Source organism: Theropithecus gelada, chromosome 3 (genome assembly GCF_003255815.1).
Source record: "Theropithecus gelada isolate Dixy chromosome 3, Tgel_1.0, whole genome shotgun sequence".
In the NCBI taxonomy this organism is placed as follows: domain Eukaryota; kingdom Metazoa; phylum Chordata; class Mammalia; order Primates; family Cercopithecidae; genus Theropithecus; species Theropithecus gelada.
The window spans coordinates 68,935,895-68,958,839 of NC_037670.1; the positions used below are offsets into that span (position 1 = coordinate 68,935,895).

Below are 22,945 nucleotides of genomic sequence, written 5' to 3' on the forward strand. Positions count from 1 at the left end.
GGCCCCTGTGGGACTGCCAGAGCCTGGTCCTCAGTCATGTTTAGTTGGGCTAGTGAGTCGACTCTTTTGGTCAAAGGGACAAAAGAAGATGAGGAGATGTGGCTTCAATCAGGACCAGTGTGGAACAGTGAGACCTGCGCATGGCACTGCTAGGAGGGATAGGTTCTACCTGCCAGCCTTGGGGCTCCTGGCAGCCAACAGGACTCTGCCCACTGGGACTTGTGTGCCAACCTTTGGGTACAGAGCCTTAGCTTCACAGGCCCCAAGCCAGGAGCCCCTCCTCAGGTGAGCCAGCAAGGATGGATGAAGGCCTGTCGAGGGTTTCTTGCACACTCAGATCCAAGTCTCAGAGTGGTGGTCTCTCTGCTGGCCTCCCACCCACACTCTCCTGTTATCAGAAGTGTGGCAGGTGACAGTGTGGTCACTGGGGTGGGAGGATGTGGGAGGCCCTGGATGGGGCCCATGCCCAAGGGTCTAGCCAAGGCCCCTTCATTAGGGCCCCAACTGTGACTTTATTACTCATAGTCTCTTCCCTGCCCTGGTGGCCCTCATCCCCCAAACCTGAATGCAGAAGTCTTGGTCCTGGACTCAAATCCATGCCACTCTTCAGCCTATGCTGTGGGTTCCTAAGCTGAGCATTTACCTAACAATCAAGACTTCTGACAGTCCTCAGTCCTACCCCCAAACCCCCTTGGATTTCTTTTTCAAGGTGGTTTCAGCTAGGAGGGTAAGCGTGGCTTGGGTGAGAACAGATAGGGTGGGAGCATGTGGCAGGTATGGATGAGACCTTGACAAAGGGACCCCAGACGAAAGACAGGGACCCTTTCTCCCTTTGTCCTGGAAACCCAGCTCAGCCCCAGCCCTTGCCCATGCTGCTGTTGCTGCCTGGTACCTTCCACAAGGCCAGACTCCTCTCCGCAAAGCTGTGGCCTGCACCAGCTCCTCTTGACTCTCCTTCTCTGCCTGCTGAGGGCCCCCTCCCAGCCTGGCTGTCAATCACAGGAGAAAGGGGTTGGAATTTTGTTTGTCCCTCTCCCTGAGCAGAGAATGGCTGATGCGGCCACCGAGCCTTGACCTGGAGAGCCCCTCTGTCCCTGCTGCCCCCGTCTCCCCTAGCCCAGACTTCTGCCCTTCACGCCCATCCCTGACCAGCAGCCCCACTCAGCCTGGGCTCTGGGTGCCAGCTGGTTATGGACATGCCACCTCAGCCCAGGCCAGGAGCTGGTGGATGCGTAGGGCTATTTTAAGCACAGCTTCTTGGCCTGCTCCCCTGGCCCCCAGCCCCCAGCAGCTCAGCTACTGGTCACCTGCCACCGCCTGGAATGCTGATTGGCAGTTGGCTGGGGTGGGGGCTGGGAAGACACTGTTATAAAGCTGGGAGTGTAGGGAAGCAGCCGTCCCCATCCAGAGTCCTCTGTGGTCCCTGCTGCCACCATGGCCACCCACCGCCTTGTGATGGTCCGGCACGGCGAGAGCACATGGAACCAGGAGAACCGTTTCTGTGGCTGGTTCGATGCAGAGCTGAGTGAAAAGGGGGCCGAGGAGGCCAGGCGGGGAGCCAAGGCCATCAAGGACGCCAAGATGGAGTTTGACATCTGCTACACGTCGGTGCTGAAGCGGGCCATCCGCACCCTCTGGGCCATCCTGGATGGCACGGACCAGATGTGGCTGCCTGTGGTGCGCACTTGGCGCCTCAACGAGCGGCATTACGGGGGCCTCACAGGCCTCAACAAGGCGGAAACGGCCGCCAAGCACGGGGAGGAGCAGGTGAAGATCTGGAGGCGCTCCTTTGACATCCCGCCGCCCCCCATGAACGAGAAGCACCCCTACTACAACTCCATTAGCAAGGTGGGCTGCCTCCACTGGGAAGGCCTCTAGGAAGCTGCGGGGTGGGTAGTCGGGTGGGGGCCCGCTAGCTTGGGAGGGAAAGCAGCGTGCCTGTGTCCCCCAGGAGCGTCGGTACGCAGGCCTGAAGCCCGGGGAACTGCCCACCTGCGAGAGCCTCAAGGACACCATTGCCCGGGCCCTGCCCTTCTGGAACGAGGAGATTGTTCCCCAGATCAAGGCCGGCAAGCGAGTGCTCATTGCAGCTCACGGGAACAGCCTGCGGGGCATTGTCAAGCACCTGGAAGGTGAGACCGCCCTCAGAAGCCTGGGCAGGGTGGGTGGGCAGCAGCCCCAGCTGGTTTCTCATCTCAGCAAAGCCTCTAGCCCATGGACCAGGCCGCTTTCTAGGCGTGGGGCTCCACATCGTTCACTGAAAAAGGAGGGCTGAGCAGCCACTTTTTAGTTTTGTGAAACTTCCCTCATTTCTGTGTAACCAGGACGCACTCCACAGGGGCTGACCGCACTTGAAGCTCGCTGTGTCCCGAGGTGGGGCAGGCTCCAAAGGGGCATCTGCCCAGGGACACCCAGCTAGGAAATGGAGGGGCTGGGCTTAGAGCATCTAGCTCCAAATCCCGGCTTACCGGGGGCCCTGGACAAACCACCTCCATCTCTGGGCCTCTCCCTTTTCCGGGGTGGTGGGGAGCTCCCAGGGCTCCCCCGGTACTGACTGCCTCTTGATGTGTGGGCTTGGACCCCTCGCAGGACCCTCCCCCATCAGGTCCTCAGATTCCCTGCATGAGCTCCACCACCTATCTCCCTCTGGAGCCCCTCTCTGGGCAAAGGAAAGACCAATCAAAAGAGGGGTGCAAGACTATGGAGTAGCCGCACCCCGGACTTGTAGCGGGGCTCCCACTGAAGAGCAAGGGCTGACAAACGGGCCCGGGATACATGGGTGCAGTGAGGCCTCGCCCAGAGTGACTGGCACCTCCACTCCACCTCCCACCTTAGTATTCTGACACCAGGGCAGTCTAAATTAGCATCTGAATGACCTTAAAGCTTGTAGAGTCCTGGAAAGGCTAGAAGGGTGTGCCCCAAACCTTCTGCTCCTGGGGCCGATGGGCAGCTGGCCAGAGCACCCAGACCGGCAGGCCCCGGAGACCCAGCCCGCCCCAAGCCTGCCAACTCCAAACACGGATGCCTGGCACTGGCACCGGGGCCAGGCAAAGGGAAGGACCACCTGCCTCCTCTCCCTTCTGGAGGCTTCATGCCAGCCCCATGACCCTCCCACAGCCTGGTTTGGGGAAAGGGGATGCACTTTTGGTGGTGAATATGAGGGGATTTCAGTGGGAGTCCCTGAATCCCCAGGGAACATTCTCTCAAACTTTTCTGCACAGAACGGGGGTGGAATGGTGCGAATATCAAAGGTCGAGCTGCTATTCCCAGCTCGGGGGCTGCAGGAGGCAGGCAGGGTCAGGTTTCGACCAGGCTTGGCTTCCCTGTCCCTCCTCCAGCTCCATTCCACACTTGCTCCTGTTCAGGATGTCTAGAATTTAGAGCACTTTGGAAACCAAAAGGCGCCGGACGCGGTGGCTCACTCCTGTAATCCCAGCACCTTGGGAGGCTGAGGCAGGTGGATCACCTGAGGTCAGGAGTTTGAAACCAGCCTGACCAACATGGTGAAACCTGTCTCTACTAAAAATACAAAATTAGCCCTGTGTGGTGGCGCTCACCTGTAATCCCAGCTACTTGGGAGGCTGAAGCAGGAGAATTGCTTCAATCCAGGAGGTGGAGGTTGCAGTGAGCCGAGATCGCGCCATTGCACTCCAGCCTGGGCAAAAGGAGCAAAACTCCATCTCAAAAAGAAAGAAAGAAACCAAAGGGCTAGTGTCCTTCCTGACCCTCAACTTCAGTCTGGCTGGAGTCACACTGGGCTGAGGGGACTATGGACAGCACCACCACAGGTCACAGCCACTTGGGTGGGGCTGAAGTCCCCATTTGTTTCACCACTGGGCTATTTCTGCAGGCTGCTTGGTCTAACTCAGTTACGCCTTGACCTTCGGCAACATTTCTGTGGCCTCGCTCTCAGGGCTGGAAAGGTTGGTGCCAGGGGAACTGGCTCTGTGGCCCATAAAGGTCATATAGTGTCTGCTGTGTGAATAGGCTGGGGACAGAGGGGCTAAGGACACCTATTCCTTCCGGCACAGGGATGTCAGACCAGGCAATCATGGAGCTGAACCTGCCCACGGGGATCCCCATTGTGTATGAGCTGAACAAGGAGCTGAAGCCCACCAAGCCTATGCAGTTCCTGGGTGATGAGGAAACGGTGCGGAAGGCCATGGAGGCTGTGGCAGCCCAGGGCAAGGCCAAGTGAGGGGTTGGGCTTGGGCAATAAAGGCACCTCCTCCCACAGCCTGGACTCCAGCGCAGCCGGGCATGCCAGGCTCACCCCACCATCAGCTATGGGGACTCCAGAACCAGGGGTGCTGCCTTCCACCTTCCCCCACTCCATGCCTGTGTCACCAGGGGCAGGAGCCTAGTACCCACCCCTAGTCATCAGGACACTGAGCCAGGGCTGCAGCCACTCCATGAGTTTGCAGTCAGGACAAGCCTGTGGTGACCCTGAAGCTTCAGAGCCACTTAGTAACCATGCTCTAGAATTGGCATGCTTGGGGCCAATTAGAAGAGGCCAAGTGACCCGGCTCTCCCCATGGGGAGCAAGGACCACAGCCAGGACGTGGCTTCCCAGACAGCTTCCTACAGAGGGCAGGTGGTCCTCTGCTGTCCTTGCAACCCCCAGGTGGCACTTTGAGCCCTGACTCTTGGGTGGGGACAGGTAAGCCCAGAGGGTGTCTCAAAGCTGGCAACAGCCCAAACTTGCGTCTTCCATGGGAGTGGAGGGGAAGTTCCCTCTTCATGGGAGAGGCACCAGGAAGCCCTGGCAAAAAGGGGAGAGGCCTGAGCACAGGAAAGCCGGGAGCAGGGTTGGATTCCATGCAGCCTTCACCCCAGGCACCAGCACGTGACGCTTCGAGTCACGCACGTCTGCCTAGCAGCTCTGGGGCACAGGAGGGACCTAATTCCCTGGATGCTCGGTGGGTGCCAGATACCTCACGCCACACAGTGGGCCATCCCATGTAGGCAGAGGCTCCCTGGAGCTGGGAGCAGGGCAGCCCTTGGCCTCTCCCAGAGGAACTGGAACGCAGGAAGGCTCCAACTTCAGTCCCATCTTAACATTTAGCCTCTTCCTGGTGGCTGATCATCAGCCGCAGTCTCAGGGTGAGGGTGCTCACACCAGACACACAGCAGAGGCAGACACCGGGCAGGCGGCAGAGTGCTATTCCCACATGGGAGCATTCAGGCTATAGCAGGGCAGGTCAGAGCTGCGAGCCTGTGTAGACCAAACTGGGAATTCGTGGTCCAAAAGCATATTTGTTCTTCAGGGACACGGATGAGCTGGGACAGAAAATAGGGGAAGACAACAGGCCAAGGCCACTCTGTGTTACGTTTCCTGAAGTCAGAATCAGTTGAGGCACACACTGGGGCCGGCAGGCATTGAGTGAGCCGTGTGGAGGAACATGTTGTGTCTGCTGTTTTCGAATACCCAGGGTGGAAGCTTGATCATCCACATCCCCACTTCCCATAGCCCAGGCAGAGGGACAGAGAAATGGAGTGGGGAGCACAGAGCAGGCTCCGACAAGACAACTTCCCTGCTGCCAAACCACCATGATCCACTCTGACTTTGGTCACAAACTCCGCTAAAAACAATTCTCTACGTTCACTGTTCCCAAGGGTCATTCTAAACAGTGGTGGCCACCACCCCTTAGAAGCAAGAGAAAAAGAAAAAAGGCAAATAAATGCAGAAGGCAGCCGGAGCCTCCCAGATGCCCCTGCTCAGGACCCTTCCCCACAGCTTGGCAGTGGCCACTCAGGGCTTGGCCACAGGCAGGGCTTGGCTCAGTATCCTGTCAGGGGCAAGAGCCAAGCTGTGCGGGAGGGTCAGGGGAATGCAGGAAGGATGTTTGGGAATCACCAGGGCATTGCTGCATTTGAGGTGACAGGCTGAGTCTGCCAAGTCAGAGGGAGCCCTAAGGCCTCATCCTCACTGGGGGTCCCATTCCTGGAAGAGTGCCGAATGTTCAACTCCCAGGCCGCCTCTTCCAGCAAGAAGAAAGCCATGTCTGAGCAGGGAAGGGCAAGATGTGCCCTCAGCCTCACTCAATGAGCTCCACGTAGTTGGCAGGGAACATGCCAAAATGGCCATCCGGCCCATAGCCACGCCACCAGCCTTCGTCGATCACCTCGATGCCTGTGATGAGGTTCTCGGGGTCAAAGGAGATCTCTGTGTCGTCGGCTGCAAAGAGGATGAGCCCAGATGTATATCAGGGGCTCCCTCCCACATCCCACCTGCTCGGGCAGCACACGGCAGCCCCACCCTGCTGCAGTACAGCTCGCTGTGGCTCTGGTTCCTCCTCAGAAATATCCCTGCCACGCTGCTAAGCCTTGGCCAACACTGCACCCTGTCCCAATGCTGCTCTGGTGACCACAGCCTCAGGGCACACCCTCCTACAGAGCATTCCCAAAAAAGGCTAGTGTAGACACCAGTCTGCTCCATGGGGAGCCTCCACCCCATTCTCCAAGGCCTCCACCAGGGACGCCTGGGGAACCAGCATCCAGGCTTGGCCCACCTCCCTGCTCAGACCCCATGTTTTGTGACAAGGATGGCAACTGGGATTCTACATCAGCGGCCAGCAAATAGCTACGAGGAACACACGGGGAGGCCTGCGCTGTGCAGGACACTCCAGTGCCACAGTTGCCCCCACTCCAGAGGGGCTTCTACCCCTAAACGCACCACCCACCCTCCTGTCTTCTCTTCCTGACACCCCGTGGTGCCATCTTCCCATAAAACCCCAGACCCTCTTGTCTCCTAACCTCAGGACCCTGTGGTCCGTGCCAGTCAGGCCAGGGCACCTTACCTGCCTGGTAGTCGTACAGGGCACGGGCACAGAGCCCTTGCCCACTGAGCCCCTGGCCCTGAATGTGGTGGTCAATGTGCTCAGAGCCGGCACCTTGCTGCTGCACCTGCCCAGGGATGACAAAGGTGTTACCCCAGACTCAGCCCTTACACCCAGTCGCTGCTCTGCACCACATGGCCCGGGTCAAGCTGGGAGTACACAGAGGGAAAGCAGTCTACAGGCTCCGGGGCTGCTGCTGTCCCCGCCCTACCAGAGCACAGAAGCCACAGGACAGTGCGCAAATCCTCAGCCATGGGCTGCAAGGTCCCCTTCCCACCCAGCACCTCCTATAGAGTGGTGCTTGCCCTGACAATTTATAGCACAGGGCTGCTCCAAAAATGCATGTGCTTTAAAACCTGTTGCATGCCCCCAGAAAACTTGGCCCGTGATAAGTGTTCCTGAGTATGCAGCCCCTTCCCGGCCCCAGCCCCACTGTAGGAACCCACCAGTGGGGGCTCCTCGTAGAAGGTCTCCTGCTCCGGGGGTCCCTCATACACAGCCTCCTCTTCTGCCTGCAGCAGACATGGAGGAGTGCTGGGCGCCAGCTCCTCACCAGGGAGATCTGCACCAGGGAACACAACGGGTTCTCACTCCCACACATCCCCCTTCTCCACTGCTGTCCCCCAGGGTCCCCATGGGATGACAAGCGCCTTGCCTGTCCTAGGCCTTGAGACAGTGGCAGCTGGCTGTCTGCCAAAGTGGGTCTCTGGTTGGGTGAGCTGCTTCTGCAGGAAGGGGCTCCTCAGCTTGCCTGCAAATCCGGGTAAATAAATACAACATCACTTCAGAAACACCACCTGTTGCACACGCGCATGCGCACGCACATACACACACCCCCCGCCCCCGCCACAGCACCCTCCACCCTGGTGTGCTCGAGGCAGTCTCATGGGGCTTGCCCTGGCTAGTGCAGGAACAGAGACCCCAGGGCCATGTGCTATGTGGTGACCTGGTAGACAGCGCAGCCCAATATCTTTTGGAGGCCAAACTGGTGACCAGTGTGGTCACTGATGAGGTCAAGGGCCCCAGGTGTCCCTTCTCTCTCATCCCTGTCACCGATACATGTCACTAGCCTCAGAGAGTCCACATAGGACCCCAGGATCCCCCTCACCCTGCTGCTGCCTCATGGCCAGGCCCAGAGGGAGGTCTCACCCGGCTGAGGACTGGAGACAGAGGTGGTGGACATGGCCCTCTCCTTCTGCTTGAAAATCTCCCTCGGGTGCATGGCAGACTCCTGGAGGGAAGCACATGTTGACCCCTGCAGTGGGCAAAACTTTCACCACCTCTCCCCAGATCACAGCCCCTCCAGCTGTCAGCCCGGTAGCCCCTCAAAGGTGAGTATGGGGCCAGGAGGCAAAACGTGTTCTCAGGTGAGAAGTCATTTAAAAATAAAAAGTCCCTTTAAAAAGGGAAGTAAAACACAGAAGCCAAGGGGCTCACAGGGCCTCCCCCAGGACCAGGTGTGGTCCAAGCCCAAAGCTTCCGCCTTTGACTTTCCTCTCTACTGTCAGCTCTTGAGGTGCCCAGGTTCCAACCTGCCCCAGCTGACTGCAGGGCAGCTTCTGCCCAGGTCTGGGCTGGGCCCTCAATCCATGATCAGGGACTTCTGTGTGTGGCCAGTACAGGTCCAAACAAGGAGAGCACCCTCATCTTACCTGCTCATCTCGGTTCCTTGAAACCACTTCTTGCTGCTGCTCCTCCCACGTCCTGCTGGGAAGGGCCGGGTGGGGTACAGCTGAGGCACAGCCACAGCTTCTCACGCCGCACCCCTCAGTCCTCTTTGCCTCCGTGGGATGGAGCGGGTGCCCAGCCATGCCCCAGGGTGGGTCCCCCAGGCCAGCCTCCACCTCTGGCTCACCTCTGGGGGCTGGCCTCGCCACGCTGCTCCTGATAGCGCTGCTCCCGGCGCGCAGCCTCACGCAGCTCACGCTCCCGGCGCTCCTGCTCCAGCTGCCGCTGCGCCTCCTCAGCCCGCCGCTTTTCCTCCAGCCGACGGTTCTCCTCCTCCTTCTGCAGGGAGAGCCGCTGCCTGCTCAGCCCTGTGCTGACACTTCAGCCTAATCCCCTGCCCAGGACTGGGTTTTAGGCATATGGCCAAAGACGGGCACCAGAGCCAGTCGCTCATTAGCCTTGTGGCTTAACCTACCCGAGCCTCAGTGTGACCATCTGTAATGGGCACCAAGGAGAGCGGATGCTGCACGAGCTCACTGCGAAGAAAGCTGAGCCACAGCAAGCAGAACACTCCCCTGTGCCCAGCACGCCCCGGGGCAGCACTCACCTCTGCTTTGGCCCAGAAGCTGTCTTTACCAACCCTTTTAATCTCAGACACAGCATTGGTCTTCTGGTACACAGAGCCCTGTAGGGGACAGCACTCATTAGAGACCTGGACCCAGGTGGAAGGCCAGTCCCACAGGCACCAGAGGAGAGAATACACTAAACTTGTGACAGCACAGGTGAGTGCTGCTAGGACTGGAGCCAGCAGAGGCGGCAGAGCACTGCCCAGTGACCCTCAAGGAGACACATATCAAGATGACCTGAAAGCAGCCCAGGACACTGCCCCAAGGGGGATGCTCAATCCCAGACAACACTAGAGGGGTCTCTGGTGGTCTTTGGCCCTCATAGATGGGGGCCAGGGCAAGAAAGGCCCCCATACTCCACCTGCAAACTCCTAGACATTGGGCAGTTCTGAAGCAGGCCTCTGGCCAGGGGCACTCAGACAGCTGACTAGCACAAGAGCGTCCAAGGAACCACCACTGAGCCCAACCGCACATCTGTGGACGCAGCTCCCAGCCATCAGCTCCACACAGCACTGGGGCTGCAGGCCCACAGGTATCTCCCGTGACTTCAAGGGGCCTGCTCTGGTTTCAGGCTCTGCATTGATGTCCCCTTTAGTTCCTCCACAGCAGCTACCTCCAGGGGCAGCCCAGGATGTGCCAGTGCCATGACCTCGAGGGCAGCCAGACTATCATAGCCATGCATCCTGCAGAGCCTCCACTCTGATCACACAGGCTGGGCTCCAGATGAAGGCTAAAGAACAGCTAGTCCAAGCCCTAGGCAAAGTCAGAGGGCTACTCCTGCTCATCTGGTCAGTGGGCACTCCCCACAGCTCAGGGGTTACCACCTGCAGAAACTAGGCAGGCATGGGCCCAGCCAGCCTGGGTGCTGGGAAGTGCACATTCCTGGCCCCCTGCCCTCAGGCCCTGAGCAACAATAGGACTGGCGATGGGCAGGCAGCACTCACCACTGGGGCCTGGGGCCCCGCGTCCTGGAAGCGGCCACTCTCCTTGTGAAAGCTGTAGTTGGCACCTGAAGCCTTGGCCACCTTCTCCATGATGCACTCAGGCTCCACATCCTCTTCGGCCCGTGCGTTGATGGTCACATGGGCCCCCTGCAGCAGGAGTAGCACTTGAAAGAAAGGCTTTGCAAGCCCAGGTTATGGGCCAAACTCCTGTCAGTCCACACAGCACAGGCCACTACTACACCACACAAGACTGGAATCAGGAAACCAGAAGGCACCTGTCTCGCTGCTGAAAACTGAGGCATGAGTTCCCCTCAAGGGCTCAAACAAACCAACCTGGAGCAAACCCCTCATACTTGTCCCAGTTCATGTGAAACCCTTGCCCTCCACTGTGTTATCCAGTAGTTCCTTCTGTAGATGTTCCCTGCTGCATATCAGTAGACAGCCCAGGCATGATTTGCATCAAAGGCCTTCCTTCCAATCAATGAAAATTAATTTTAAATGCCATCTGGAAACCACAAAAGACCCTGAATAGCTAAAGCAATCCGAAGCAAAAAGAGCAAAGCTGGAGGCTTCATGCTACCTGATTTCAAATTAAACTACAAAACTATAGTAATCAAAACAGCATGGTACTGGCATAAACACAGACATACAGAACAATGGAAACTAACAGAGCACCCCACACACTTACAGCCAACTCATTTTTAACAAAGGTGATAGGAACACACACTGTGGAAAGGATGGTCTATTTAATAAACAGGGCAAGGAAAATTGGATATTTATATGCAGAAGAATGAAATCAAATCTTCATCTTTCACCATATAAAAAAATAAACTCAAAACGGATTAAAAAGACTTAAATGTAAGACCTGAAACTATGAAACTACTCAAAGAAAACATTAGAAAGACGCCCCTGGACATTGGTCTGGGCAAAGATTTTTTTGGGTTAAGACCTCAAAAGCCCAGGCAACAAAAGCAAAAGTAATCGACTACATCAAGCTAAAAGGCTTCTGCACAGGATATGAAACAATCAACAAAGTAAACAGACAACCTACAGAATGGGAGAAAATATCTTCAAACTATCCATCTGACAAGGAATTAGCGACCAGAATATAAAAGGAACTCAAACAACTCAGTAGCAAAAAAATAATAATCTGATTTTAAAATGGGCAAAAGACCTTAACAGATATTTCTCAAAAGATGATATACACATGGTTAACTACATATGAAAAAACGCTCAACATCACTAACCATCATCAGGGAAATGCAAACCAAAACCATAATGAGCTATCATCTCACCACAGTTAGAATGGCTATTATAAAAAACTCAAAAAACAAATGCTAGCAAGGATGTGGAGAAAGGGAAACTCTTACACACTGTTGGTAGGAATGTAAAGTAGTACAGCCATTATAAAAATAGTATGGTTTTTTGGTTTTCTTTTTTGAGACAGTCTTATTCTGTCGCCCAGGCTAGAGAGAAGTGGCACAATCTCGGCTCACTGCAACCTCCACCTCCCAGGTTCAAGAGATTCTCCTGCCTCAGCCTCCTGAGTAGCTGGGATTACAGGTGCCCACCACCACACCTGGCTATTTTAGTCCTACTAAAAACAGAACTACCTTATGATCTAGCAATCCCACTGCTGGGGATATATCCAACTCTGATGTTCAGCACTATTAACAACAGCCAAGACATGGAATCAACCAAGACATCCATCAATGGATGAAAGGGTAAAGAAAATGTAGTATATAAACACGAGGGAATATTATTCAGCCATAAAACAGAATAACATCCTGTCATTTGCAGCAACATGGATGGAACTGGAGGTCATAATGTCAAGGGAAATAAGCCAGGCACAGAAGACAAGTATTGCATGTTCTCACTCATATGTGGGAGCTAAAAAAGTGGGTATCATGGAGGGAGAAAGTAGAATGGTGGTTACCAGGGGCTGGGAAGGGCATGGGGGAGAGAAAATGAAGAGACGTTGCTTAACAGGTACAAAAATACAGTTAAATAGAAGGAATAAATTCTAGTATTCAATAGTACAGAAGGGAAATTGTAGTTAACAGTAATTTTGTATATTTCAAATTACCTAGAAGAGAAAAATTATAATGTTCCCAACACAAAGAAAAGATAAATGTTTGAGGTGATGGACATGCTAATTACACTGATTCACTGTATACACTGTATACAGGTATCAAAATATGACATGTATGCAAAAAATATGTGCAACTATTACATATAAATTTATAAAAACCCTGGGCTGGGCGCGGTGACTCTCGCCTATAATCCCAGCACTTTGGGAAGCTGAGGAGGGCAGATCACTTGAGGTCAGGGATTCCAGACCAGCCTGGCCAACATGGGGAAACCCCATCTCTACTAAAAATCCAAAACTTAGCTGGGCATGGTGGCAGGTACCTGTAACATCAACTACTCAGGAGGCTGAGAAAGGAAAATCACTTGAACCTGGGAGGTAGAGGCTGCAGTGAGCCGAGATCATGCCACTGCATTCCAGTCTGGGTGACAGAATGAGTCTCGTCTCAAAACAAACAAACAAACAACTCTGATAAAAGAATGCCATACACGTTTTCTACAAAAAGTAAGCTACTGACATCTTCCTGAGAAGCCAGACCCATGACCTCATTCACTGTTACTATCCAGGTTGAGCATCCCTAACCTAAAAGTCCAAAATCCGAACTACTCCAATCAACATTTCCTTTAAGCATTATGTCAGCACTCAAAAAATTTCAGATTCTAGGTTGGGTGCAGTGGCTCACACCTGTAATCCCAGCACTTTGGGAGGCCGAGGCGGGCAGATCATGAGGTCATGAGATCGACACCATCCTGACTAACACGGTGAAACCCCGTCTCTACTAAAAAAATACAAAAAATTAGTTGGACTTGGTGGCAGGTGCCTGTAGCCCCAGCTAATGGGAGGCTGAGGCAGGAGGATGGCGTGAACCCGGGAGGCGGAGCTTGCAGTGAGGTGAGATCGCGCCACTGCACTCCAGCCTGGGTGACAGAGTGAGATTCTCTCAAAAAAAAAAAAAAAAAAAAAAAATTCAGATTCTGGAGATTTTTGGATTTTGGACGCTGAACTGGTAAGTATTTAATGCAAATATTCTCAAATCCGAAAAAATCCAAAACATTTCTGGTCCTAAGAATCTCAGATAAAGGATACTCAAACCTGTATACCTGATAAGCTGGGAATTCTCTTATCGGCTCCTAGATGGAAACTGAGGTATAGCTGAAGAAATGTTGGCAGAACCAGAAATCAAAATTCTGAGTCTCCTTTGCCAGAGAAATGCAACCAGCGAAATGCAAAAAGTTACCTGACAAGTGACCAACAAATGCTTTTGTTACAAATAGTTTTTAAAATTTAAAAAGGTTCTATTATAAGACTGACATAAATCCATGTAGAAATGGGGGCTGGAAAGGAATGCATCAAAAGGGCATGTGCGTGCTAAGATGGTGAGCACTCTCCCCTTCCTCCAAATCCTGACGGTATTACTAAGCTGTTTAGAGGCATCATAAAACAAAACAGAACCAGGGCCCAGCCTTCTCACAGCACCAGTTCCAGCATGGTCCTTTATTCTGCCCCACTGAGGCCGGCCTGTAGGTGGCCCTGGCAACATCCTGACCTCCCATGCATTCGCTGATGAAGAGTGAAGCAGCCTCTGGTCATGCCCTGAAGGGCAGGCAGATAGCATTAGCCAAGAGCACACTCCCGAATCCAGTTCTGATTCCCACTTGCTTGCACCCAGGAACCTGGGACACCTCAAGCCTGTGAGGCCTGTTCCCACTGGAGCAGGCCTCGCCAGGCCTCACCTTCAGGAAGTTGGCCATGGTGCTGACGTGGCTGGCGCAGGCTCCCTTCCGCACATCGTTCACACCCTCGCCTGTCTGTAACACAAGTATGCCCAGAATGACCCAGGCCTCCCCCAAAGCCACTTCCCTCCCCTGGGGACCCAACATCTACCCTGTGTCCCAGAAAAGAGAAAACTGCAACCCCCAAAGCAGAACCAATTCTTCTGACTGCATCACACTGGTGAGGTAAGTTTCCATGCCTCCAAAGGGCTCATGGACGCTCCTTTGGCAGGATGGTTACCAGCTTTCCCTGTGGGGGCATTTCATGAGTTTTCATGAGTTTTCTTTCTTTCTTTTTTTTTTTTTTTTTGGAGATGGAGTCTTGCTCAGTCGCCCAGGCTGGAGTACAGTGGCACAATCTCAGCTCACTGCAACCTGTGCCTCCCAGGTTCAAGCAATTCTCCTGCCTCAGCCTTCCGAGTAGCTGGGACTACATGTGCATGCTGCCACGCCCAGCTAATTTTTGTATTTTAGTAAAGACGGGGTTTCACCGTGTTGCCCAGGCTGGTCTCAAACTCCTGAGCTCAGGCAATCCAACCACCTTGGCCTCCCAAAGTTCTAGGATGACAGGCGTGAGCCACCGCACCCGGCCTTCAAGAGTTTTCTTGATCCCTACCAAGGGATCAAGGAGGCCCTGTCCCTGCACTGCCAGGCTCCTAAACACTCCCTCAGGCTCTCTACTCCATCAGAACAACCACCCTCAAGAGCACGGAGCAAGGACTCCCTGCGACTGCTTTTACTCCATTTTGCAGGAAGAACTCTAGGCTTGGAGGGTGAATTCTGCATAGCAAAGTCACAGTTATTCTTTGGGACACAATGAATCTGTCAACTAGTCTGCTCATTCACCAGCTCAGAGCTGTTCTACTGATCCACTAAGTCATGCCCGTAAAACACTCTGTTCCTGAAGTCAAGTCAAAACAGGAAAGAAGACAATGGGGTTTCCTGGGTCACACCTAGATGAAATGGGCTCCACATACCCAGTTGATGAGGACAAATTTGGGCAGTCCGGAGTTGGGGTCCTTCACTCTGCAGAAGGCATACATCACCTTCCCGCTGTTGAGCTCCTCCACCATCTCCTCCAGGCCACCCTCTGCAGCAGAGTCACAAGGAAGGTCAGGGGTGGCCCTGACATTCCCTGCTGGCCCTCGTCCCACCAGGAAGGGAAGCCAAGCTGCCTTTAAAGCAGGGCTTCTCACATCTACCTGTATCAGAATCTTTCTAGGGGCATGTTTACAATCAGAGTCCTGGGCACCAGCCCCACTAAACTGACTGATGAGAGCTGGGTGGGACCTAGGAGTCTGTGATTCTGACAAGTACCTCAGGTAATTTCTTTCACCCACACTTGTTTAAAAACCACTTCTTTAAACCCAGAGGTAATTCTGGAAATAAAAACAGGGTCACTTCCATGGCAAACCAGCCACCAGACTTCCAAATGGAGGATGTCTACATCAAAATTTTATTGTTGCCTCAACCTTGCAAAGGGGCCCGGAATAGCAGGGCCTGTAGAGTCACCACTGCCTGCACCTGTGTCTGCTCAAGCTCCAGGGCCGCCCAGGGCGCCAGACCAGATTGAACGTCCTGCAGCAGCATAACTGGCTCAGCCCTCACAGACTCCAGAAGAGAGGGTGATGGGGGCAGGGGGAGCACAGGAGTGGGCAGCTCTAAACGATTCTCCCCTGACACTGAGGCTTAGCCCCCACAAGCTTTCCCAGGTTATAAGGAGGAAGAGCTGATCAGGTATTTCAGCTACGGGGCTCCATATAAGTGGAGGCAGTCATGAGTCCCCACTCTGGGGACAGCAACCTGTTGCGTTTGCGGCACAGCCCTGTCCCGTGCCACTGGGGATGATGACAGGAAACTCAAGTTGTTGATCCCTGCAACTCCCAGTCACCTGCCACACCACATGTCTACTGTTCAATGGTGATCCTTCTAGAAAGGGGACACCTCCCAAAAAGGTTGTGAAAGGAAGGGGCTTTCTACCAACAACAGCCACCAAACCGTGGAGAACACACTCCGAGCGCTCACTGAACAATGAAGCCATGTCCGGCTCAGGACAGAGGGAGGGGTCAGGGAAGTTCTGGAGGAGGAGTAGTCAAGGGTGTCAGCTGGGGGGCCCACAGGTCACACTCTGACCCAGCCTACCCTGACAATCTCTGCTCTGTGCTGGCCAAGAGCCTGTCCTTCCTGCAGAGACCCCCAGAGCCTCCCCCGTGACTATCTGCAGTGATACTGCCTCTCCCAGTGAGGATGCGGCCCCTGCAAGCACTTGGCACAAGACCAGGGCAGGACAAAGGGAGACTAGGCCATGTCTGTGGACCTTCTTTCCACCAGCACCAGTTCTGGGACTGGTGAGCTTCCCACCACAGCTCCCTGGACGCAGGCTGCCCACAAGCTGGAGAGGCCTGTTTCCCTCTCAACTCTCCCCAAGTAGACACAGAGAAAGCACTCCCCTGCACCCAGAGGGGAGGAGAGCCAAGAAGGAATGTTTTCACTTACACATATCTGAAACCAAAGGCCTGCCAGAAGTGGCCAGTGAGCACTGGAGGCCCCATGTGGCTCAGTGGACCAAGACGGCTGAGTGCGCTGACCTCCGGTCCTGCCTGTTGTTGGCTCATGTAATGATCAAGGGGCCAGGGAACCCCCAATGGAGTTAATGTGGGGTGGGTCTGCAGAAGGCAGGCTCCAGTCCACTTCCCACCCTCAGTGGAGGAAGGTGTTGAGCCACTGGCAGAGGCCACCTGTGTGATAGAGTCCCCTTCTTCCTGTGCAATAGCTGAAATGCCAGCTGAGATGGACTGCTGATGGTCACAATCCTCTCTCCTTTGCACACGTCACCCTCCTACCTCCTGGTGTCCCCGAGTCCATTTGGAGTCATACTCACCCCCTGTGCCAGCCACACGGATGTCATTGCTGTTGCCTTCATAGGTAAAGAGAGCCCTGAAACGAAACACAAGTGAGCTCTGTAGCCAGTACCTTGGTTACATCTCTCCTCACCGCACCTACCATGACTTTCCGCTACACCCCAAAAAGCTTGGGCCGACAGTAACACTGTGAGTGGACACGGGCCCCTTCTCACTTTGCTCTAGCCCGCTAACCAGGTTCTCAGTAGGCAACTGTGCAGCCTTCTCAGCTCGGCAGCTGGGAGGACACTGGCCTGACTTACCATGGGGTGGGGGTTGTGAGGGACAAAGCCACGGAGATGGGAGCACACATCTACTATGAGGAAAACATGAGCTGTGGAGTTTCCAACGACTGCTATACATTCGTGTGTCAAATACTCACCTGGCCACACCAGGTATATGGATTTGAAGAGACAAAACATATCTACATATTCCTGAACCCAGAGGACCCAAAAGGAGAAGCAAGTCAGAGAAATACACACGCTGGGCCCCTTGGAAGGCTGCCCACCACTCCTGTGCATGTCTGCCCTGGCTCCAGTGAAGCCTGGCAGGTAGGGCAGCAGGTCCTTCTAGGCTTGAGACTCTTTGGTAAACACAGATAACTACAGGTTGTGTTTATTAGAAACCACAAGGGAATGACACAACATGAAATCACACAGTTAAAACCATGAACCTACCAAGCCCCTCACGGACAGGTACCCATGAGCAAGTTTCCTATCTAGCAGAGCCTATCTCTCCATGGGTGACATGGGGCCATGGCTTTCTTTTCCTGTAAGATTAATTATTCATAAGAACTCTGGGCCAGGCGCGCTGGCTCATGCCTGTAATCCCAGCACTCTGGGAGGCCAAGTCGGGCGGATGGGGATCACGAGGTCATGAGATCGAGACCATTCTGGCTAACATGGAAAAATCCAATCTCTACTAAAAATACAAAAAATTAGCTGGATGTGGTGGCAGGCACCTGTAGTCCCAGCTATTCAGGAGGCTGAGGCAGGAGAATGGCGTGAACCTGGGAGGTGGGGCTTGCAGTGAGCCAAGATCATGCCACTGTACTTCAGCCTGAGCAACACAGCAAGATTCCATCTCAAAAAAAAAAAAACAAAAGAACTCTGGGCCAGGCATGGTGGTTCATACCTGTAATCCCAGTACATTGGGAGGCTGAGGCAGGAGGGTCGCTTGAGTCCAGGAGTTTGAGACGAGCCTGGGCAACATGGTGGGACCCTATCTCTACCAAAAATACAAAAATCAGCCAGGAGTGGTGGCACATGCCTGCAGTCCCAACTACTCGGGAGGCTGAGGTGGGAGGACTGCTTAAGCCTGGGAGCTTCAGGCTACAGTGAGCCATGATGATGCCATTGTACTCTAGCTCAGGCAACAGAGTGAAACCCTAACTCTTAAAAAACAAACAAACAACAACAACAAAAAAAAACTCTGGTAAAGATTCATTCTGACTTGCTATTAGCATGAACCTTGCAGCAACTCAACACCCCTGGCAGGACTGCTGGACATGGGTTGCGGGCACTGACCCATTGGACTATAAGTCAAAGGCAAAACCCAGTCCTGTGTGTGTCATCTCCCCAGTCTCAGCCAGACGGAAGCTCCAGGGATCAACAGGTGGACAGGAACCAAATCAGCTTCAACTTGGCTTCCCCAGGGCTTTGCCAATGCCACTGGGCAGAGATGCTTATGCCTGAGAAAGATGGAGAAATTAGACCCAGGCCCAGTGGGATCTGGTTGGTAGGGAGGAGACAGGCCTCCAGGAAAAGGCACTGCTTACCAGGAGAGGAGACAGAATACAGAGGGAGAGAAACACCGAATGAGAAACACTCAGAGAAAAGGAACTAGAGAAGAGACCACAGAGAAACAAGAGAAAGATTTGGGAGGCGGCACACTGTCAGCGTGAGCTGGGGGAACGCCCTGGAGGAAAGAAGCCCATTCCTCTTGATGACCACAAAGCCCTGGCTGCCAGAAGATAGCAAGCTGGCACAAGCAGCAGGGAACGGAAGATGGCAGCTTAACCCAGCTGTTGCAAGAAGGGACTCAGCCAGCTACGATGGCTCACGCCTATAATCCCAGCACTTTGGGAGGCCAAGGCAGGCGGATCACCTGAGGTCAGGAGTTTGAGACCAGCCTTGCCAACATGGGAAACCTTGCCTCTACTAAAAATACAAAATTAGCCAGGTGTGGTGGTAGATGCCTGTAATCCCAGCTAGTTGGGACTCTGAGGCAGGAAAATCACTTGAACCCAGGAGGCAGAGGTTCCATGCCACTTCACTCCAGCCTGGGTGACAAAGCAAGACTCTGTCTCAAAAAAAAAAAAAAAAAAAAAAAAAAGGGACTCAGCAGCTAATATAATAAGAGCCAAGCTCAATGCCTGCCACCTATCTCTCTGACTTGATCCCCCTCTACCCCAGGCCACCTTTAAGAATGTTCCCGGTGCAGAGGCACATTCCCAGTTTAGAGGCCCTTTGAAAGAAGGGCGAAGAAAGTTTCAAATCAACATGAAAAAACATGGTGCACTGGCCTCTGAACAGCAAGGAATATGGGAGTGTCAAGCATCTTATAATTCAATCATGCCTTTGAAAACTAGTACTGAGAGCCTACTGCTTACTAGTTACAGGAATGCAGCTATGAACAATCCCTAAAAGGTCCTACCCATGGAACTTACTTTCTAATGGGAGAAAAAATACACACCTAACACTAACATACTATTAGCGAGTGAAGCAGGTGCTAGAGGTGACACATGAACCAGGTAAGATCAATGCCAAGATATGGAGTAAGCAGGGGCAGGAGACAGATGCAAGACAGAGAGCTGATGTCATGGCTGCTCCCCACTCTGCCTGCCTTCCCCAATGCCAGCACTGTGTGTGTGAAACTTCTTATAACCCACCAAACTAGAGACCACCTCTTCTTCCTCTGATATCTCTACCACTTTTTCTGTATGAATCTCAGTCCATCCTTCATCCAAGCATCTGCTACACATAACAACTGTGCCTCAGGCACCAAGGACAGAGAGACCCCACCCCTTCCAGTAAGAGATAAAGGTGACAAGAAAACCCATAAGGATTTTCAGCACATGTTGTGTCTGGCATGTGTCTGAAGGAAGTCAAACAGAAAGATGGGAAAAAGTGCCTACAGACAGGGAGCCAGGAATCAAGGAAGGCCTCTCTGAGAAGGCAACCTTGGGGCAAAGAAGTGAAGGCTGGGGACAACGTGGAAGAAGTGTGCTCCACGCAGAGGAAGCAGCAGAGCAAGGACTCTGAAGAGGAACCAACTTGTAAGTTTGAGGAAGAGAAAGACGGCCAGAGTGGTGACAAACAGGTGTGGCCACAGTGTGGTAAGTGAAAGGGGTGGTAGGTTCTGGGTCACGCAGGACATCAGCAGAGCGAGGAGTCTAGGCTTTATTCAACATGCAACAGGAAGCCACTGTAGAGTTATAGACACGGAAGTGACATGGTCCAGATATTTTTCCGCAGTGTGCAGGAATCTACCACACAGTATCTGCTGTAACCTTAATGGTTGTGACTATGAGGGTGGAGGCCAGTGGGTCATGCTGCTGAGTAACACAACCTGTAGTGCTACAAGAGCCTGGAGGTAGGGAGGAGCATGGCATGGCTGTCTGGGCAGATGAGTCCAGTGAGATAGGTGGGTTCTGACTTCATGAGGGGAAAGAGGAGGTTCCACAACCCTCATGAGGGACAGAGAGTAGATGGGGTGGGTAAGCACCAGGCCAGGAGTGGTAGCAGACAGCTCTGGTAAGAAGCCCAAGGAAAGGCTAGGAACATAGGAGGTCTGAAGAGGGAAGCCCAAACTGCCAGGTGGGCTAGGAGGCATCATCCCAAACCAGTGATGGTTCCTGAGAAGACTGATGATGAAGAGAGACCTGGAAGAGAGATAGATCAGGAGTGCCAGGAAGCTCCTAGGTAAGTCTGCCAGGGTAAACAAAGTGATCAAGAGCATGTTAAGAAGCAAAATCTTTAACTAGGCAGGGTTGGAGAGGGGCAAAGATTCTTCTGGGTTCTAAAGCCAAGTGGTATCATGAGGACATGAAAATGGGGCACTCATTGCAGAGATGCTTTTGACTGGGTTTGAAGTAACAGGAGAGGTCTAAGAGAAACACGAACAGGAATAGGAGAGAGGCAAAACAGGGGGCTGACATCTAGAAACTCTCCTGAGAAATCTAACACTGACTGACATGTGGGTAAATCTGAGGGATTATAAAGCAGGCAGAAAACCCTACCAAGGAAGTGACAAGACATCCTTCTTTTTTTTTTTTTTTTTTTTTTTTGAGACGGAGTCTCGCTGTGCTCCCAGGCTGGAGTGCAGTGGCCTGATCTCGGCTCACTGCAAGCTCCGCCTCCCGGGTTCACGCCATTCTCCCGCCTCAGCCTCCCAAGTAGCTGAGACTACAGGCGCCCGCCACCACGCCCGGCTAGTTTTTTGTATTTTTAGTAGAGACGGGGTTTCACCATGTTAGCCAGGATAGTCTCGATCTCCTGACCTCGTGATCCACCCGCCTCGGCCTCCCAAAGTGGTGGGATTACAGGCTTGAGCCACCGCGCCCGGCCAAGACATCCTTCTTTAGATGCCTCCCAAACAGAAGATGTGCTGTTTGGCATAAGTGCCATCCAGGGCACCCAGACCTGACAGGAGAGTCTACAGACACCCCACAGACCTAAGCAACTGCTATTCTAAAGCTCTTCCCCTAATGGCCCAGGGCGGAGGAAAAGGCAAAGCCATAACATCCTCAGGGTCACAACACTACACTGCATAAAAGCCGCTCTGTGCTGGGCACTAGGAAGTGCGGAGGAGATGAGAAAGCACTTGTACAAGTGGAGATGGCCCCCATACAAGGGGAAGACAGTCGGGAGGGCCTCAGTGCTGACCACAGGGTGGCCCCACCACGACTCAGCCTCCAAGGCCCAGTTTCTATTCCCCAAAGTTGATCACCTTAGCCCACCATACTCAGCATATTTCTCAGAATTGGAATTTCTCAAAACCGGTCAGTGAAAACAATTTAAGCAAATGGGAAAGTGAGGATATCTTGGGTGGTGTAGGGAAAATGGGACCTTTTCCCAAATAGATAGCGAGCATCCTACTTTCGTACATCTTCTCATGTCTCAAGCACAGGAAAGAGTACACTTTTTGGAGAAACAAATGTTTGAAGTCCATGTTCACAGAGAGCCAAGAACCCAGATCCCCGAGCTCCTCGTCTGAAGCCCCCAGGGCAGGGCTCACATTCACAGCCCGGCTGCCAGGCCGCTCTCAAATGCCCATCTCTGAACACAGCGTTTGCAAAAAAAAAAAGGGCGTGGCTTCCGCCTTTTCAGAGAGGGCTATGCAGGACTCCCTTCTCCAGGGAAGTCCCAGGGCTGGAAAGAAGAACCTGGTGAAGCTAGCAAGCACGACCAGGCCGAGGATCCAACATGGAAGCCCGCGGAGCCCATAGTGGGTGGCGAGCGGCAGGGGGAGGGGCGGGGACTCACTGGGTCCCTGCAAGCCGGGTTTAACTTGTCCACAATCGGCGGGGCAAGGGGTCACGGGGGGAGACAACACTCCTGCTGCGGTGTGGAGGGGGCAGACAGGTAAGCCCCGGGCGACCTGCCGGGGTGCCGCTCCCTGCTCGCGCTCCCGCTCCTCCCGGGTCCCCGGCTCGCCCCAGACAGACCCACCCCTGAGGCAGCCCCTGGCCCGACCCTGGCCCGTCTCGCCGCCCACCAGTCGGTCGGGGACTTCTCGGTGACCACCCGCACGTAGGCCTCCTGCAGCGCTGGCCCGTTCCGGCTCAGGTTCGCCGCCATGGCCCGCCCCGCAGTCTCCGCGCCGCTGCTGCCGCTTCCGGGCCGGACCGCCCCTTTGACAGCCGACAAGCCTAGCCTCCGACAACCGGAAACCCCGCCCCACGGCAGGAAGCGGAAATGGCAGGGGCCAGCTGCACCCGCGGGTCCTAGCGAGTCGTCAGGCCCCCTGGTCTAGCATCCGGGTCCCGCGAACGCCGAAAGACAAGAGGGAGAAGCGAGGACTCGGCTTTCTGTTTGTCCTCAGGGAGGGATCCTGGGGCGCAGACTAGCCTGTTTTCTGGTCCCACGCAAACGGCAGCTTGACTT

The 22,945-nt window shown here is 54.0% G+C and overlaps 2 protein-coding genes across 8 annotated transcripts; one reads left to right on the top strand and one right to left on the bottom strand.

Moving 5' to 3' along the window:
* Nucleotides 1-1,376: 1,376 nt before the first annotated feature.
* On the top strand, nt 1,377-4,236 carry PGAM2 (phosphoglycerate mutase 2). The gene is made up of 3 exons (XM_025380674.1): nt 1,377-1,848; nt 1,952-2,132; nt 4,032-4,236. The coding sequence occupies exons 1-3, from the start codon at nt 1,435-1,437 to the stop codon at nt 4,196-4,198; spliced, it is 762 nt and encodes a 253-aa protein (XP_025236459.1). The 5' UTR covers nt 1,377-1,434; the 3' UTR covers nt 4,199-4,236.
* A 1,000-nt stretch (nt 4,237-5,236) lies between these two features.
* DBNL (drebrin like) lies at nt 5,237-22,945 on the bottom strand. Of its 7 annotated transcripts, none has more exons than XM_025380669.1 (13): nt 22,557-22,945; nt 16,820-16,875; nt 14,916-15,028; nt 13,900-13,974; nt 10,078-10,224; nt 9,115-9,192; nt 8,695-8,846; nt 8,492-8,543; nt 7,989-8,070; nt 7,495-7,590; nt 7,286-7,401; nt 6,801-6,906; nt 5,237-6,178 (listed from the first exon to the last, which is right to left on the bottom strand). In XM_025380669.1, exons 1-13 carry the CDS (start codon nt 22,637-22,639, stop codon nt 6,039-6,041), a joined length of 1,296 nt encoding a protein of 431 aa, XP_025236454.1. In that variant the 5' UTR covers nt 22,640-22,945; the 3' UTR covers nt 5,237-6,038. The 7 variants fall into 7 exon arrangements, with proteins under 7 accessions (XP_025236454.1, XP_025236452.1, XP_025236453.1 ...); XM_025380667.1 differs by having other exon boundaries at nt 7,989-8,094; XM_025380668.1 differs by having other exon boundaries at nt 8,492-8,546.